The 19858-nt window shown below is 36.3% G+C and overlaps 1 protein-coding gene across 6 annotated transcripts in view; it reads right to left on the bottom strand.

Annotated features, from left to right (window-relative positions):
• Positions 1-3786: 3786 nt before the first annotated feature.
• Positions 3787-19858, bottom strand: part of ANKRD12 (ankyrin repeat domain 12) — a 129017-nt gene continuing 112945 nt past the window's right edge. For all 6 annotated transcript variants that reach the window (XM_086682461.1, XM_086682459.1, XM_086682460.1 and 3 more), the window contains 4 exons: positions 15235-15333; positions 11685-11828; positions 8947-9042; positions 3787-8339 (listed from right to left, as the gene is read on the bottom strand). In XM_086682461.1, coding sequence (XP_086538587.1) covers positions 8154-8339; positions 8947-9042; positions 11685-11828; positions 15235-15333 — 525 coding nt within the window. In that variant the 3' untranslated portion in view covers positions 3787-8153. The remainder of the gene's footprint in view (positions 8340-8946; positions 9043-11684; positions 11829-15234; positions 15334-19858) is intronic.

A 19858-nucleotide genomic window follows, 5' to 3' on the forward strand; every position in this document is an offset into this window, starting at 1 on the left:
AATCAAGAGTCAGATGCTTAACTCACTGAGCCACCCAGGTTCCCCTCTTCTGTTTTCCTAGTTTCTTACAGTGGAAATTTAGATAATTGGTTTGAGTACTTTCCTTTCTTTTTATTTTTTTCCTTCCTTTGTAACAGAATGTTTAATGATATAAATTTTCCTTATTTAACTGCCCACAAATTTTGATATGTTGTGTTTTCATTTTCATTCAGTTCATAATACTTTCTAATTTCCCTTCATGATATCTTCTTTGACACAAGGATCATTTAGAAGTGTGTTGTTTAATTTTCAACTGTTAGGGTTTGAGGCTCTCGTTATTGATTTCTAATTAAATTCTCTCATGCTCATAGAATATACATTGTATGGTTTCCATCCTTTTAAATTTACTGAGACTTATTCTATGACCCAGAATATGGTCAAATTTATCAGGTGTTCTGTGCATACTTAAAAAAAAAAGTGTAGGGGCGCCTGGGTGGCTCAGTCGGGTAAGCGGCCGACTTCAGCTCAGGTCATGATCTCGCGGTCTGTGGGTTCAGGCCCCGCGTCAGGCTCTGGGCTGATGGCTCAGAGCCTGGAGCCTGTTTCCGATTCTGTGTCTCCCTCTCTCTCTGCCCCTCCCCCGTTCATGCTCTGTCTCTGTCTCAAAAATAAATAAATGTTTAAAAAAAAAAAAGTGTATTCTTTTATTGTTGGGTATGTTCTATCACTGTCATTAGGAAAAGTTGGTTGACCTTGTTCACGTCTTCTGTATCCTTCTGTATACAGTGCCGCCACCCCCACCTAGACTTCCCCATCATCATCATCCTGCTCCAGAGTGGTACATTTGTTACAATCCATGAACCAACATCAACACATTGATTGACGCATGACAAGATCACCCAAAGGCCATTATTTACCTCAGGGTTTACCCTGGGTGTTGTATGGGTTTTGACAAATGTATAATGACATATGTCCACCATTATAGTATCATACACAATAGTTTCACTGCCTTAAAAATTCCCTGTGCTCCCCGATTCCTCCCCCCTCTTTCCCTAAGTCCCTGGAAACCACTCATCTACTGTCTCTATAGTTTGCCTTTTTCAGAATGTCATATAATTAGAATCATACAATCCATAGCTTTCCAGGCTGGCTTCCTTCTCGGTAATATGCATTTAAGATTCCTCCATGTCTTGATAGATTCCTCCATGGTTGGTAGCTTTTTTGTTGTCGTTCTGAATAATGTCCCATTGTCTAAATGTAACACAGCTTACTTATTCACTCACCTACTGAAGGACATCTTGGTTGCTTCTAAGTTTTGGCAATCATGAATAAAACTACTCTAAACATCACATGTAGGTTTTCATGTGGACCTAAGTTTTCAACTCATTTGGTAAATGCCAAGGAGAATGATTGTTGGATATGGTAAGAATATGCTTAGTTTTGTAAGAAACCACTAACCATCTTTCAAAGTGGCTGTACCCTTTTGAATCCCCACCAGCAATGAATGGGAGTTATTTTTCCACATCGTCACCAGCATTTGTTGTCGTCAATGTTTTGGATTTTCACCATTCTAATAGGTGGGTAGTAACATCTCGTTTTCATCCTTTTAACTTGTCTGTCATTACACTTAAAGTGAGTTTCTTATACACAACATACAGTTGGGACTTGCTTTTTTATTTACTCCGACAATCTCAGTTTTAAAGTATAAATTCACATTCAATGTGATCATCCATAGGGTTGAGTTTAAAACTACAGTCTTGCTATTTCTTTCTATTTTCTCTTGTTTTTCATTTTCCTCCTTCTCTTCTTTTTGATGAAACTTTGCGTGACTCCCTTTAATCTTAATTATCTTATTTGTTGTAGATCTTTTTTCCCTTTAGTGGCTGCTTTAGTGTTTACAGTGTACATCCTTCATTTTTTTTTTTTTTTTAATTTATTTTGAGAGAGAAAGCGCAAGTCAGGAAGGAGGAGAGAGAGAGAGAGGAGTGAGAGAGAATCCCAAGCAAGCTCTGCACTGTCAGTGCAGAGCCTGATGCAGGGCTTGAACCCAAGAACTATGAGATCATGAACTGAGCCGAAGTCAGACACTTAACTGACTGAGCCACCCAGGTGCCCCTAGAGTGTACTTCTTAAAATGTATCACAATCTACCTTCAACTAACATCACACCACTTCATGCATTTTATGAGAACTTACAACCAAGTTTGTACCATTGTCATGCATTTTACTTTTATAGAGGCTGTCATCCCCACAATACATTTTTACCATTTTGGATATATATTTTTTTTAACATTTATTTATTTTTGAGACAGAGAGAGACAGAGCATGAACAGGGGAGGGGCAGAGAGAGAGGGAGACACAGAATCTGAAACAGGCTCCAGGCTCTGAGCTGTCAGCACAGAGCCGGACGCGGGGCTCGAACCCATGGACAGCGAGATCATGACCTGAGCCGAAGTCGGATGCTTAACCGACCGAGCCACCCAGGCGCCCCCCATTTTGGATATTTTAATTCCTCCGTGTGTATCAAAATTTCTGTCAGCTTTGGTAAAAAAATTATTTTGCTCTTGTTCTTCAAAGATATTTTTGGCAAATACAAATTCTAGGTTGATAGGTTTTTGTTCCAGCCATTATTTCTTAAAAGTCTCTGTTACCCCTCCCTCTCCTCTCTCTCTGGGTCTCCAATTACACGTTGTTAGGTCACTTGATACGGTCTTTCAGCTTACGGAGGCTCTGTTCATTTCTTCCATCTTTCATTTGGGGTCATTTCTTACTACTATGTTCTCAAATTTACTAGTCTTTACTTCTGCAGTGTCTCATCAGTTTATTGCACCTAGTATATTTTTCATTTCTCGAGAATCTTGATTTGGGGTTTTAAAACTTTATCTCCCATTCTTTCCTTATTATGGTTATGTTTTCCTCTACTTTTCTGTACATACACAGACTATCTATAATAGTTTTATTAACAAACTTGTCTACTAGTTCCATCATTGCTTTTTTTTCTAGTTCAGTTTCTATTTTTTTTTTTTTCTAGTGAAGGGTCATAATTTTCTGCTTCTTTACATGACTGATCATTTTTTGTTGGATGCTAGGCATTGTAATTTTTCCATTGTTGGTTACCGGATTTTGTTGTATTCCTTTAGTGATAGATTAGGTTCAGTCATGCAATTGAGTTACCTGGAATCAGTCTGATTTTAAGATTTTATTATTTTTTAAAAAAGTTTTGAGACAGAAAGCACATACACAAATGGGGGGAGGGATGGAAAGAAAGGGAAAGAATCCCAAGCAGGCTCCATGCTCAGCACAGAGCCCAATGGGGAGCTCAATCCCATGACCCTGGGATCATGACCTGAGATCAAATTGAGTCAATCAACGGACTGAGCCACCCAGGTGCCCCACAGGACAAATGTATCTGACCAAAGGACTTAACATGCAGAATATATAAAGAATTCCTATAAATTGGTAATAAAGACAACCCAATAAAAAATGAGCAAAACACTTGAGGACATTTCACAAAATATGTATAGGTCAAAAGGCATATGAAAAGTAATGATGACCAGTGGGTCATCATTGAAATGCAAATTAAAGACACAAGGTACCACTACACATCCACCAAAATTGCTAAAACTGAAGACTGACAGCCAAATATTGATGAAGATTCAGAACAACTGGGTCTCTCATAGGTAGGGGTATAAAGTAGTACAACCACTTTTGAGAACTGTTTCTAATAAAATTAAACATACAACTATTCTCTATGACCCAGTAATCCAAGGTATGTAGCCAAGAATGAAAGAATATGTCTACAAAGAGATTTGCATGTTCACAGTTTTATTCACAACAGTCCCCATATTGGAAACAATCCAAATGTCTACCAACAAGAGAATGAATAAACAAGTTTGTACAATATACTACTACTCATTACGAAAATGGAACAGATTACTGGCATATCCAACATGGATGAATTTCAAAACCTTATGTTGAAAGAAGGCAGACACAAGAAAGTACTATATACTGTTTGATTCCATTTATAAAAAGTTCAAGAGCAGGTATAAGTAATATATGGTGATGGGAAGTACAGTGATTGCTTCTGGGGTAGGGAGCCACTGACTGAAAAGGGGCACAGGGGAACTTTCTGCGGTGATGGTTAAGAAGCTGGAAATAATCGCAATTTGGGTAAAGTTAACATATGTATGCATTTGTCAGGACTTATCCCAACACACTGCCTATTTAAGATCTGGGTTTTAGTTTTGTTTTGTAACCTGGATTTAGGTCAGTTTAAAAACAAAAACTGAGAAGAAACGTACTGATAATGATCTCTTAAACTAAGTGATGGGCGCACACAGGGATGCTCTTTAATCTGTAAACATATGCTACATATGCCTAACTCTGTGTATTAACAACAGAATTGTCTTCACAAGTGGAGAAAAAGGTGGCCACCTAAAAGCCTTTTTTCTAGGTCTACTCAGAAATTTTGATATGGCATATAGTTTTTTTCCAAAGGCATTGAAAAAGTCATCAATAGAGTTAAATGTGTTTCATAAATAATCTTACATTCTGTGCAACTAATCCATCTAATAAAACTGAGTCCTCTTGCAACGAAGACTGTGTTTACCTTTAGGTAAATAATCTTGTATGTTATTTTCTCTTCTGGAGATATGCACGTGTATAAAAAATTTACATTATTTGCAGATACCGTGTAGCATTTAACATTTAATCACTGGAAAAAGTCAGTCTCTCTAGATGTACTTTTCAGTTTTTATGCTAATACTTACAATTCTAGGTACTTTTTTTTCCTCGCTATTTTAAGGGAATTATTTAAACTGTATTTGCCCCAGTTTGTCCTATGAACTTTGGTTTTACTGACTCTAAATATTTTGGGTAACTACTACTGTGGAGGCGTTGTAACTCCATTCCAGGTACAATGGAGACTATAGTGTCAAGGAGCAACCATGGAAATGAGTTACAAGATATTTAATCAATTAAACTTCATACAAGCATTTCCAAAGATGACTATCACTTTTCACAATCTATTTGCTTTAAATATTTGAGGACTTTAAAAAAAATCATGAAAATATTCTCTAAAAATACTAAAAGATAAGACTGTCTCATGAGTTTTGAAGTCAATTTCCTCTATATAAAAAACTTCGGAGTTTTGTGTCAGCGATAGAATAAAAAATATTGCTAACTTTGTGGATAACTAAGAATACAAATTTAGCACTGCACTCAATTTCTAGAATAAATGGATACTTCTTAAATCCATTAAAATGAGCCTCCTGGAGCTTTGCTTGAAATTTTTGTGGTTATGAAGTTTGCAGCATATCTAACATGTAAAATTCATTTTTGAGACATTACTAACTACTGAATAGACACGAACTATTCTTCCAAGGCTGTTTCCCCAAGATGAGTATTTCTGCAATTTTGCTACTGCCCAGGTAACCACTGCTGTTTGGCTTCGAGTCACATGGAAGTGGAAAGTAAAAAAACATTTAACACACATTTCACTCTTATTTTTTCTATAAAAATATAACTCTTTATTAAATAACATGCACAAATATCAACTAGTCATTTATTAAACAGATATGATTTAGAACAAGATTTAAAGAAATACAAATCCTTAGGTACAATTTAGTATCTTGTTCATGATATTTGAATAGTTAAAAAAAAAAATCACTGATTAAACTAACCATCCTTTATTTCTCTTCCAGAATCCTAAATCTTTTTAGGTATATACCCCATTCCAAGTTTTTTCCTAGCATTTCAGAGCTTCAGAAAATCTTTAATATCAAAGCTCTTAACTACTTAAGTAGAGATTCCCACCAAGAAGACATTCACTTTTCTTTTAAGCTATCTGATTAGCTTTAAGTCACTTTACAAAGGAAATCTGCAGAAGCAGAATCATGGCAGAGAGGCTCCAGCAACTTGAGGCACCACTGAAGAGGGTGAGAACTGGAGTTAGTACTTAAAAAGCTGGGACAACTAAAATATGCCAGATTCCTGCTTTCTTGCTTTTTCTCTTATGCAGCTTGTTCTGTTTGGCCAAGGAGTGATTTTTCTCCCCCTTTTCCAGTTGGACCCTCAGAACAAAATGCTGTATACATTTATCCCTCTCATATTTTCTATGACTTCAATGCTCAATAATCTGGTTTTTTATTTTTCGGCAAAAGTATAAACAAAATTTGCATTAATTTTTTCATATTAAAAAGTATTGCTTTTATAAATTAGCTTTTCATGTTCCCAGCCTTAATAAACTTAACTTCAACAAAACCAGTGCTTCAAAATCTACCCTGCCTTTCTTGGCCCCATTTGTCCAATAAAAAAAGGCCCAAATCTTTCATCTAAATTTCTAAAGAACACTACATCCAACCTTTATAATAAAGTCCTTGCACTGTGTACTTTTTACACGTGCTGCTTTATTGCGCATGCCAAGTACAGTATGAATTAAAATATAAATTGACGTAAAAATTCAAAAACCCCTAAGCTTAATATATACCTTTGCACTCAAAAACTTCAATTTTTACATTCTCTCCCATTAGCTGGGATTTCCAACTTGCATGCTGAGTTTAAGTCACTTTATTCCTCATATATATGCTTTTTACTTTTCTCTACCAGAATAAAAAACATCCAGTATTAGTTTATAATTCAAGAAAGTACTGTGGGAAGTTCTGTAGATTTTATCCCATATACTTATGTTCACTTTTACATATAACCTAATTTTCCTTTCAAAAATGTTTAAGTAGTTTAGATTTCAGATCTGAAATATTCCTGAATATTTAATCTACCTCACTGTATAGGAGAAACTGGACTTTTTTCTAAGTATATTGCTAATTATTTTATTAAAAACATCATACCAAATCTTATTTTAATTATAAAATTCTGAAAATTACATTTTGCATCTTGATACAAGGAAAAAATACAACATATTAATCAATTTTTCATAAACACTGCAGAGATTGATTGGAATATGCCTGTTTCTTGTATTTATTTGGACTACCAAGTAGCTCTTTTTTTGATTTGAGTACTGTTTTTATTTTAAAAGTGCAAAGGTTATTAAGCTTAAAACATTATATTTAAGCAATGTAAAAAAGTTTTACAATGATTTAACATGACCAATAAAATTTATTAAACATATTTACATATATTCACAGATTCTTTCATACTTGAGTATTAAAATAGACATTTACAATTTCAGAATTTTCATTCAAAGGCATTTTGGGAGAGGGGAACAGGTTCTACCGTGAGATGAAAAAAGAGCTGTTTCTTTGTATGACTAATTCTAAATAATATGTCCAACATAGTGAGTCATAGGTACTATCCCAGGAGACTGGCATGAAAACACCCTACACTACTTTAGGCATCGCTTATGGAGAGAGTTAAATTATAGGAAGCATGCAGTACAACTAAGTCACAACCTTTACAGTTATGGTGATGAAAACAAGCTAACTCAAACACATGCATGCCTTATTTAAAAGTTTTGCTACGTGAACACACTACCACTACACTCCATACAAACTACAACTTTGGTCCAAGAAAACATCAGACAGAACAGTTTTACAATTATTTCTTTGTACATGTTTTGACTACCAATCCCTTTGTATACATTCTGACCATTAATTACAAGATTTACATCTGCACAATATGTATAAAATAAGTTATTAAAAAGGAAGACAATATTAAAACTTTTGAAAAGAAAACTGTACAGTTAATTTACAGATATAATAAACTGAAGAAATTTTGTGCCACGTTTTTCTTCCACATTAGAAACTATTTGGTAGGAACTGAACCTTTTAGTTTACGGACAGATTTTAATAAAACTTGAAAGAGATCTGAAGACTAGTGGTTACCTTGTTACTTAGGAGTGCTAACAACTTTCGGTGTGTTAGCAGATTCTCAACTTTTAAAGTATCTCCCTCAGTCGGCCAACATGCTCTAATGCAATAGTTACCGCTCACCAATATAAATAATAGATTTCAGTTAGAAACTGTTTGGACCTTGGATCCAAAATAATTCTCTTTTCATTGTTTACAAAATGACAGTGTTTACTACATAACCAACTTCAGTCAAACTTTACTCAACAACTGTAAAGGCAGAATAGCAGTATTTTTCTCAAAGGCAGTGTTCCACAGTTTAAGACTCTTGAGCCGCATCAGTTTAAGACGATACCACTGGAAGTAACGGTTGCTATATAGGAGTCAATTCAAAATCATCATTAACATCAACGAGGGGAACATAAAACTCCTGGATCTCATAAATGCTGAGAGATTTATAGGTGGCAGGATCAAGTTCCTGGAGTTTGAGCTGCCATTCTAATCTCTGGACGGCATTTAAAGCTGCAGCTTCATGTTGTTGCCTCATTAAAAGACAGGTCTATTGAAAAGAAGAGAAGAGTTAAGAGACTGCTCTATTAAATTTGCTTTGTTTAAAAATTAATCTCATCCACAGACTCTCTGAGGAGTGTCTGAATTACACATCCATTTCTGCTCTACCTGGTCTGTATCTATATGCTATTTCTGGGTCTGCAACTTTCCAAGTGTCTAATCTCAGACTTTAACTTGAAACTGCTCTTTCAATGAAGATTTCAAATTATCAAAGAATCATGAACACCCAGGAAGTGATTTTTGAAATGATTCAAAATCTCAAACCAAATAATTTTCTTTATGAATTTACTTTGCAGGACGTATCCTTTCTCTTCTCGCTCTCCCATTCTTTCACGTTACAACTATAACCAGACTTGTATTTTGGACAGTAAGCATGACGATGCCCCTTAGAAACTGCTTCTGTGACAGTTTCGTTTTTTACTACACTGGTCCTGAAAAGGGGACTTGTGGTCTTTATTTTCCTTTACCTTCTGACTGTAGCTGGCATGAGGATGCCTAATTGCTATCTCCTTTCCTAGTCACTCCTCTCTAACAGAGCTGCAATTTCCATTTAAGAGGGAAGCATCCATTTAAACTGAATTTCTAAACATACGTACCTTTAATTTGTCAAATTTATCATCCACATCTTGCAACCAAGACATGAACTGTCTTGCGTTAAAGCGATCCCTCACAGAAGTTTTACTGTCATCAGACTGAAAAATAATGTAAGTAGTTAATACTACCCAATAACCCACTTTAAAACCTATATGCCATCCTATCATTCTATGGTGTGATGGAATGATGGAAACAGATTTTGAAAAAGGATAATAATATAATTTGGATACTTAAAAAGTTTGATAAAGCCTTTAGTTCCATATTGAATAGACAGATTATTACCAGAATTTCTAGGAAGCTGAGTTTAGTTGTTAAATAGAATCCTATTGCCTTGTGAGTCAAAGACGATTCTCAAAAAAGGCATCTTATATTAAGTACCACACCTATGACATTCTTATTCAAGTATACTTGATTTCACATCTTCTTTTAATGCTAATGTTTACCATATGTAGGGAGAAAGAGTGTTAAGGTGGGAGACAGGACTTTGAGGCCAACATTTTTTCCAGGACCAATATTTTGGAGCGACCATAAAGAAATTCTGGATCAACTCTTAAGAACACTAGTTTTGGAATTAAGAGAGGCTGTATTCAAATGTCAGCTTTGTGTCTTACTGTGTGATCTTGAACTATTTACGTACTCTCAATTTTCTATTCTGTAAAACGGGAAGGAGTACGTTTTTTTAAACATTTTAAAAAATGTTTACTCATTTTGAAAGTGTACATGAATGGGGGAGGGGCAGAGAGAGAGAGAGAGAGAGAGAGAGAGAGAGAGAGACGGAGCGGGGGGAGGGAGGGAGGGAGAAACCCAGGCAGGCTCTGCACTGTCAGCACAGAGCCCTGACATGGGGCTCAATTCCATGAACCTCGAGATCAGGACCTGAGCTGAAATCAAGAGTTGGATGCTTAACTGACTGAGCCAACCAGGTGCCCCTCTCATCTGTCATTTTATCAGAAATGTCAACGTGTTCTGATCCTGTGGCCTTCCATCTCGATTTCCAGTTGTGCTATGGATTAGTTTTTATTTTGACATGTCTTTTGTTATTTCAATAAGTTTTGGGAGAAATAAAAAATAAACAGGTATGTTTACTCAACCATTCTGAACTAGAAATCTTAAAGACTTTCCTTGTAGCTTGATTTACATTGTCCTAAAATTGATTTCATTACTCTATAATTGCACGCAACTTTAAAAGACTGCTTCGGATTCTGTGTCTCCCTCTCTCTCTACCCCTAACCCGCTCGCATTCTGTCTCTGTCTCTCTCAAAAATAAATAAACGTTAAAAAAAAAAAAAGACCTCAAAATAGTACATGGTCTAGTCCAGCCTTTAGTAACACAATTAAACTGTTCATTTCAGTTATTAAAAATCACTCCTTCTGTTTAAATTCTTTAAAGCTGTATTACGTAAAGTCCCTCAGTGGCATTTCCAGTGTTTATTTCCTCAGTCAAATAGTTCTTTCTTAAGATCCAATTATTCTTTTTTTTTTTAATTTTTTTTTTAAGGTTTATTCATTTTTCAGAGACAGAGCGTGAGCGGGGTAGGGGCAGAGAGAGGGGGACACAGAATCTGAAACAAGCTCCGGTCTCTGAGCTGTCCGCACACAGCCCGACGCAGGGCCAGAACTCACGGAGGGCGAGATCATGACCGGAGCCGAAGTCAAGAAACCCAACCAAATGAGGCACCCAGGCACCCCAAGATCCAATTAATTCTTAATAGCTTTTTCAAATATCTGAATACTTTCATTTGGATAAAAATGGTTGGTGATTTTAAGAAAGTCTGAAATCTACTGATCTAGTTTAATCTTTTTTTTTTTTTTTTTTTTTTTTTTATAAAACAGATGAGAAAAAGCCCAGAGAGAACTAGGTAATTTTCTCTGGAATATACCCTGTATCATTTGTATTTCTAGACTGTCTGACCTAAAACAGCATTTCCTAGTATTTTTTATGATAATCTTTCACTGACTGTGCTTACACTCCCTATTTTCATCATTATATTCTCTCTTATGACCTATGAATTTCATTCTGGTTTGCGAGGCACAAAAATTCTGACCACTGAAATGTCTGGTTCTAAATTCGTATAATTTATATGTGGTATTAAACTTTATCCAAGACATAACTACAGTTTTCTTCACAACTATATTTATTCCAGCAATATCCAAGATCAAGACAAAAAGCCTGGCCCTATTTTAGCCATCTAGAAATTTAATACGCCTGTAGTAGTTTTCCAGTTGCTTGAAGGTGTAAACATCCACTTTAGAAACAAATTACAGGGGCGCCTGGGTGGCTCAGTTGGTTGGGCGTCTGACTTCGGCTCAGGTCATGATCTTGCGGTCCGTGCGTTCGAGCCCCGCATCGGGCTCTGTGCTGACAGCCTGGAGCCTGGTAAGGATTCTGTGTCTCCCTCTTTTTCTGACCTTCCCCCATTCATGCTCTGTCTCTGTCTCAAAAATGAATAAACGTTAAAAAAAAAAAAAAAGGCTTTTTAGAAACAAATTACAAGTTATGTTCAAGGGACTATTCCAAACATGTATTGGTTTTATAAATATCTGCTTTTATAAGATAACGCTGATGTTTAGAGGATTGTGGAAAAGAGAGGATCAGGTGATCTGGAAGTGCTTTATTCTCTAAGAGGTGTTCTTCTCCTTTGAGTTTTATTGATTGCTGAATTCAAGTTTCTTTTATGGAAACAGATGACAAAAACACACTGTACTTAGGAAAATTTTAACTGTATCATTGGCACTTTACCTGAGCGTCCAGTGGGACACTGTATACTTCTGCATCCAGTAAAACAGTGCACGCGCTAAATGGCAGTGTTTGATTTGCCAATGTTCTTGCAGCTCTGTAATGAACTCGCAGAACTTCCTGTTCATTGGATACAATAAGTTTTTCCTAGTTGAACCAAGAATGGAAAAAAAACAATTCTTCAATCACTTGCTTTTCAAATAAGATAAGATCACTTAAAACGTACCACAGAACCTGAATCTCAGAGTAGTTTTTTTCTTACAGAAAGCTTGAGATTTGAGAATTCCAAGTGTTCTAAAAGTATTAAGTAAATGCTCTTTCCAAAAGTGGCAGTCTCTTCTTAAAAATTATCTTTTAAGATGTACAATGGTGGCTTTTTGTATATTCACCAAGATGTTCAACCATCACCACTAGTTTCAGAACATTTTCATCACACCCAAAAGAAACTTCATACCCATCACTAGTCGTGGCCCATTCCTCCTCTTCCCCTGGCAACCGCTACGCTACTTTTTGTTGCTGTGGACTTACCTACTCTGAACGTTTCTTACAAACAGATCCATATAATATGTGGTATTTTATGAATGGCTTCTTTCATGTCACATGTTTTCAAGGTTCATCTGTGTGCAGCATCAGTACTTCATCCCTTCTTATGGCCGAATAATATTCCCATACACAAACACACCACGTTTTATTTATCCGTTCATCAGCTGATGGTCTTTTGGGTTGTTCCTACCTTCGTGCTGTCATGAATAATGCTGCCATGAACATTCATCCTCCAAGTTTTTGTTTGGATGCATAGTTTCTGTTTCTTTAGGTAATTAACAAGTGGAGCTACTAGGTCATATGGCAGTTCTATGTTTAACCTGGACAGAAACTGCCGAATTGTTCTTACAGCAGCTGTATCATTTTACATTTCCACCAGCAGTGTGTGAGGGTTCCAATTTTTCACATCCTTGCCAACACTCGTTATTATCTTTTAATTATAGCCTTTCTGATGGGTGTGAAGTGGTGTGCCGTTGTGGTAGCAGCTTGTTTTATAATGAATATTTTCACAGAAACAAACACTGTACTTTGATGCTAATTTTAAACCTCTAGCAATGACAGTGCAATCCTGCCTTCAAATGTGTTAAGTGGGGTGCAAAACCTCCAATTATGTAATATGCACAGTCACCCTATCATAAAGTTAATGAAATGATGTGGGCGATCTTCTGCATTTAGCAGACTGGGAATTCCTAGGGTGTAGCTACAGATCTCAACCCATCATGATACTGGTTTATAGAGTTGTGCCATCTGGTGGTAACGGTCTTTTTTGGCTTAAACATCAACGAGGACAACTCTGGGAACTGTGGACGGCTGGAACTTCAAAGACAGAGGTAATGAGTCCAGGAATTCTCCAGTTAGAAGATGTCTATCATTTTGTGGGTTTTGTCTGGCAGGCTAGGCTAAGAGAATATTCAGGGTGTGGCTGGTCTTGTTCCCCACCATGTTCCCCATTCTCCCTCAACTTGTCAAAACTTTATCCTTCCCCTACTGGAGCATGCAGGCCTTATATCCACATATGTATTGCTGTACAGTTTTGCTATATTTATAATTTAGTGAAAAGACAAAGAAACACAGTCCTATTTAATCTCTTTTAAATTCTGATGTGACAAATGATACACAAAAGAGAAGAGGTAAGTCTAACACTTAGGAGTAATTTAACTACAAGTTTAAGGTGGGACTTTAAGTGATAAAATATCCAAAAAAACAACAACAAAAACAAAAACAGACACTAAGAAAAAATAGCTGGAAGAAAAGTTTTCTAAAAAACTGGTTGCAGTTGTATAAAGATTAAGAGCAATAACCAAAAATCCCTTAACACTGTCTGGAAATATATTATTATTTTTTTTAAGTTTATTTATTTTGAGAGAGAATGAGTGGGGGGGGGGTGGGCAGAGAGAAAAGGGGACAGAGGATTCGAAGTTGGCTCTGTGCTGATACAGAGAGCCCAATGTGGAGCTCGAACTCACAAACCATGAGATCATCACCTGAGCCGAAGTCAGATGCTTAACCGACTGAGTCATCCAGGTGCCCCAAGAAATAGATTATTTGAAGTCAGACTCCTTCTGCTAAAATACTTCACAGAGATATACTGTGTGAATGACAGCCTAAATAGTCCACTTAATGTTGTGTCCTTGAACTTCTGCAACACAGCTTCTCAAACAATGTCTTCGGAGCATGGGTTATGTATGTCTCAAAGTGAACATGGAACGGGAAAAATCAGATCTTTGTTTTTACCAACTGCCAACTGGCATTTTTTTCAATTATGAACATGGGCCACAAACCACAGTAATATCAGAAGTATCTGCAACTTTGCCATCCACAGAAATCACAAGGATTTTCAATTCTTAATTGTTGCAGGTATTGCCCCCAAATGGTATCACTGTTTGCTGTCACATTGGTCAGGCATTTTAAATTGCTTTCTAGTACTCTGCAATTCTAAATTGTTTGTTGGTCAACATATGAATGGATGGGAGTCATTTTTACTCTTTGTTAAAGTTTGGAAAATTGCACTGTTCAAATGAGAATTCGTAACTGTCTGTAAGGCAGCATGGCTTTTGTAGCATGGATAGATGCACAGATAAAAATATGTTATCAACTGGCTTGAAACATGCCTGGTGGTTGAAATAGCTATTGACATGTTATATGACCTAACTTCTTATTGAGAACAAACCACTCATTGACATGCACAATGTTGTAAGATCTGTATCAGTGCTTCTTTCATTTACTGTTCTGTTTGTAATGCTGTAAGTTTATTAATTTAAAAACATAATTCTGAGAAAAGGTTTATATTTACCAGATTGTTACAGAGGTCCCAGGACACAAAAAAAGTTAAAAACCTGAGCCCTAGGGAATCAATGTATGAATTAAAGAAATTGCATACTTTTGTTTGGATGAGTATATATTTACCTCTTTGAAGGATCACAGCTAATATTAAGTTCCAGAATCCTTGACCCTCCCAAAAGATTAAGAAGGTATTATATTTTTGTCAATCTAAGTGAAATGACTTTCATGATTTCTCTAAATAAGCAGCCTTTTTCATGTCATTCCATGCCCAGACTAACCACCAGAAACTAGAATATGAAAGGAGACCTATAAGGAACACTAAGCACAGCTTTGTAAGTATTCTGCACTAAAGGAGCTGGTATCAAGCAACAATTCCAAAACTTGGAAATCCAACTGTCTAACTAGGAATTCACTGCTTTAGTTCAACAAATGATAACAAGAAATTATTAAGAGATTTTTATACATCAAAAATACACTCAACATGAACCATAACATAGGGGCAGCTACCCTAAAACAGGTTTAAAAATTCTCCATCTAACTGCACAGGAACAAGACAACAAAATCAAACCATTTCCCAAAATGGTTCTAAAGAAGGAAAATCTAAGAAAATTGTGTGTGTGTGTGTTTTGTGTATGTATGTATATATATAATATAGGTCGTTATAATCTATTGTTAAAATATTTTTAATATAAATGTTATTTTTAGCATAAATGTAAACATTTCTTACCCTTTCAATACTGTGTTGCAAACGTAGTTTCATCCTTACAACTTCCTGTTGCCGAAAAAGCTCTTTAAGTGGATCTGACAGTGAAGGTGGTGGTGTAATCTAATTTTTAAAAAATATATAGTTAAAAATATTAGCTTTTGTTTACAACAATGGGCTATTCTTATAAAATTAAACTTCTTAGTGTATCACTTAATGAAAACATAAGTTTTGATGTTCTCTAAATTAGATAATACAGTAACGATTATCCAACTGGTTGTTACTTCCCAATCAATGGTCTGAAACACAGCAGAACTTACTGGTAAATTCAGATGTTTTAATTCAGAGGCAATAGCAAATTTCAAAGAGCAAATCAGAAGGACTAAGGAAGTTCCTGACTACAGAGACACATTTTAGAGCATTAATAAGTGCCAGCTCACATATTGGGGGGGAGGGGGGCGCACGCGGATGGTCACAAAAACAGAAAAACACCAAGCAAATAGTCGTAAACATTACAGCAGTCTGAGTCTCAGTATGGTAAGTCTCTTTGTTGACATGCAAAAATCAAATGCTAAAGTGCTGTGCTTTACATTTACTGAATTAAGACTTCTTAAAAAAGAAGGAATTATCTTCTGATAACTTCTTTATTTGCATGTGATAAACCCTCTTTGTCCATCCATACTCAAAAATCCTGCGGTTGGTTCATCTCTAATTTGACTATTAAAGTGGACTGCTTTCTGGTAGAAGCTGGCAGTTAAGGAAGCCAACTCCATCTACGCATGTGCTCTACTGTTATGAGACATCTGTGATCCTTTTAATATTCTCCCTCTACCCTTTGGAATATCTATATTCCTCCTCCCACCCCTGACTAGCTTCTAACTACTGTCAGCATATTGGGGCAAAGTAAGGTATCTCAGTATGTTTTGGTAGCATGTGGGAACCTAGTTGACTCTTCTGACTCTTCAGAAGGTGGGACAAACAGATTCTATGTGCTTCCTGATGTGGTGCTTAAGGAATTATATAACACCATATACAGAAAGCTCTAGACAAAGAATCAAACTTGTATCTAACTGGGACTCTATCATCAGTGAACAATTTACAGGAATTATGGGGGTCCAAAAAAAAAGTTAAATCCTATCACAAGGATTCACTCAGTTGAATCAATGTGGTGGAAAATTCTACAGGACAGATAACTTATTGCGGTGGATTATTTTTCATGCCTCTAACTGCAATAATACATCTGTTTGATTTCTGTGTCTTCTAACCATCTTTAAATTTAACAAGAGTAACAGTAAAGTTTAGTGCTATGGTTTTAAAGTTTTCCAAAACCATAAAGGCCTCCTTTATATCACCCAGAGGAAGAGTATCTACTCCTTTGAGCCTGGGGTGTCAGAGAAAGCTTCTTGGAGAGGCTTAATGCCTGAGGCTGCATCTTAAAGGAAGAGCCAGAATCAAGAGTTAAGAGAAAGGAGTTGTGGGGGAAAAAAAGAAGAGAAAGAAGAGGGGAGGGTAATTCCCAGAAGAAAAGATAGCATAATCAAGTTCATGAAACAAAGAGATAGTAGGGTGTCAGGAGCCAACTACAAGTTGAATTCCTGGGATATCAACTTTGAGGGAAGGAATGGTGGGACATGAGGATCAGCAGGGGCAAAGTCATTAGCGTTCTGTAAACCAGCTTTGTTTTTGTTTTTTTTTTTTTAACCAGCTATTCTTAAAGTGTGTTCCACAGAACACGGAGCCCACAAACATGACTTGCGAGAAATGGTTCTAAGAACAAGTGGGTTTGAGAAACATTGTACATATGTACTCACTCAGGTGTCTCACAATCAAGTTAAATTTAATGGTTCTGAGAAGTTCAGAAATGAAGAAACCTATTTATTTTTAGATTAATGGTGCTTCATTTCCCAAACTTATTTTTTTAAATTTTTTTTATTAAAAAAAATTTTTTTAATGTTTATTTTTTGAGAGAGAGGTTGACAGAGTGTGAGCAGGGAAGGGGAAGAAAGAGAGGAAGACCCAGAATCTGAAGCAGGCTCCAGGCTCTGAACTGTCAGCACAGAGCATGACGCGGGGCTGGAACCCACGAACCGTAAGATCATGACCTGAGTTGAAGTCGGGCACTCAATCGACTGAGCAACCCAGGTGCCCCATTTCCCAAACTTATTTGACCATGAGCTCTCCCTACCTTGCCCCAGCCTGCACCCCCCGCCCCCCGCCGCCATGTATTTAATTAACATGCTGTGGAACAGACAGTATATGTATAACACTGTAAATTTTGTATGTGGTGGGGAATCATTGAAAGATCTTACAGCTCACTGCTGTGTCTGCAGAATAGATATTAGGAGGACAAGAAATTAAGAAAGCAAATCACTGTGACACTGGTGTGAGAAGGAGGGAGTGGAAGGGATGGGGTCTAAAAATAATGATTAAGGATAAGAGAGGGAGCAGCTAATGACCACTTGTGGGTCCTCCAGCATGAGGGGGCCAGATAGCTGGTAGGAGATACCCCAGGAGGAGAAAAGAGGAAAAGAGAAATAAGGGTTTTGGATAAATTCAGTGCTGACATGTTAAGTTTGTGGAGCTCACAGACATCCAAGTGGAGCTAGCCAGTTAGCAAAAAAGAAGCTGAGGAGAGAGGTTTGGGCAGAACACATAAATTTGGAAATTTCCAACATCTAGCAACGTACAGAGAAATGGTAAAATCACCAAAGGAATATATGGAGACTTTCTGAGGAAACTTTCCTTTTGCTGTTTCCCTCATCTATCTTTAAGTAAATCATGCTTGGGGATTTTGTCTTTTAAGATCTGTGAGTCCCAGGAGTCTCTAGAATAAAAAAATCTCTTGATAGCTTCCCAGGGATGCTCTTCGTGCCCCTGCTGTAGGGACTCTGTGTCAGTACTAGTGACCACAGTGGATACCATGATGTGACAAGTCTTTTTCTTTTATTCTCGCCCTGTTCATTTGCCTTTTGGGAACCTGACCTAAGGTTTCACTTTTCTTCGTTTCATTTCCTCTGGAGAGACAGCAGCATTCCGGTTAGATTATGAGAAAAATACCTGATAGAAGAACAAACACTTAAATTGACTTTGGAGATGTTTCACTACATTTCTAACAGGTTCTATAAACAGATCACATAAATGTAGAGATTAATTCAATAAGATGGCAATTAGCTGACAGAGGAAACAAATGGATAAAATCATATTGGAAGGTACTAAAAATAATGTATGTCAAAGTGATCTTTGTTATTCTGGGATTTACTTTTTAGGACTAAGTTTTGAACAAATGAGTTTCAGTCCAATAAACTCAAAAGTAGCTTTTTATGAACAAGAGGTAGGGGGTTTGCATATTAACTCTAGTAAATATGAACCTTAAAGTTATTTTGAGATGGATAAAATAATGGTAACCTCTTAAATCTGTATACTGTTTTAAAATTTTTAATGGGTTATGGCATATACTATTTCAACCTGCTTTGAGGTAGGGTAGGTATTATTGTTTTACAGATGTGAAAACTAAGAATCAGAGAAGTGAAGGAATTATTCAAGATCACACAGCTGGTTTGTAGCAAAACCCAGACAAACTTAATGTACAGTACTTAGAAATCTCCTGCTCTTTCTACTATACCGTGCTGTGTTTCTTTAATAACTCTCATTAAAAACAAACAAAAATTACCTACTACACTCAGAAAAAATTTTTAGCTCTATTTATAGTACTTTTTGAAACATTTGCTATAACTAAATTTTGATTTAATCAAAGCTGTATCCCCAGTACTGCTACAAGAGAAACTTGTATTACATCATCTTTGAAGGAGTAAGAAAAGGTGATCATAATCAAATGCACACATAATATATATACAAATATACATGTATATCTCTCAACAGGCAGCACTGAAAAGGCACCCTGACATGGATTAGAACTGTTTTTCGTGAAACAGTTTGTACAAAGTTTAATTTAAATAGGTTCTTTATGTTTTTACCTGTATTTCAAGCCTATGATACAACATACTTCAGTTAAAATTTTTTACTCTTTAAGAGGAAACAAAGGAAACAAAATGATTAGCTTTATATTGAGTTATTAACAAATTATTTTATTGAGAAAATTTGAAAGAGTGACAAATTTACAATTCTATTTTTTTAAATCTACTATTACTGCTTATTAGTAGTAGAGTAATATAAAAATCTCTTGTCTTTCAACATTTAAAGAGCACTAGCATCAGGTAAATTCTATGGATGTGGGACTAAAGAACCACCTTGTCTCTAACTTTTTGTTCTTCTCTGAACTGGGCTTTGAAAAGCCATGCAAAGGCATGCAAAGGCATGATGTGAAACAGTATAAAATAGCCTGGTGAAGCATCATGTACAGTAGGGTAAAACTACCTAGAAAAGCCTAGAAAGGTATGGGAAGACCTGTAGACAATGATGGGGACTTTGGTTTACAGAACATTAAGAGTCTCTAAAGATGTTTATAGCATGATGTGAAACAGTATAAAATAGCCTGGGGAAGCATCATGTACAGTAGGGTATAACTACCTAGAAAAGCCTAGAAAGGTATGGGAAGACCTGTAGACAATGATGGGGACTTCGGTTTACACATTAAGAGTCTCTAAAGATGTTTATAGCCAGGTAGTCACATAATCAGATCTGAGTTATA

Source organism: Puma concolor, chromosome D3 (assembly GCF_028749965.1).
Source record: "Puma concolor isolate L17-30 chromosome D3, mPumCon1.1.hap2, whole genome shotgun sequence".
Taxonomy (NCBI): domain Eukaryota; kingdom Metazoa; phylum Chordata; class Mammalia; order Carnivora; family Felidae; genus Puma; species Puma concolor.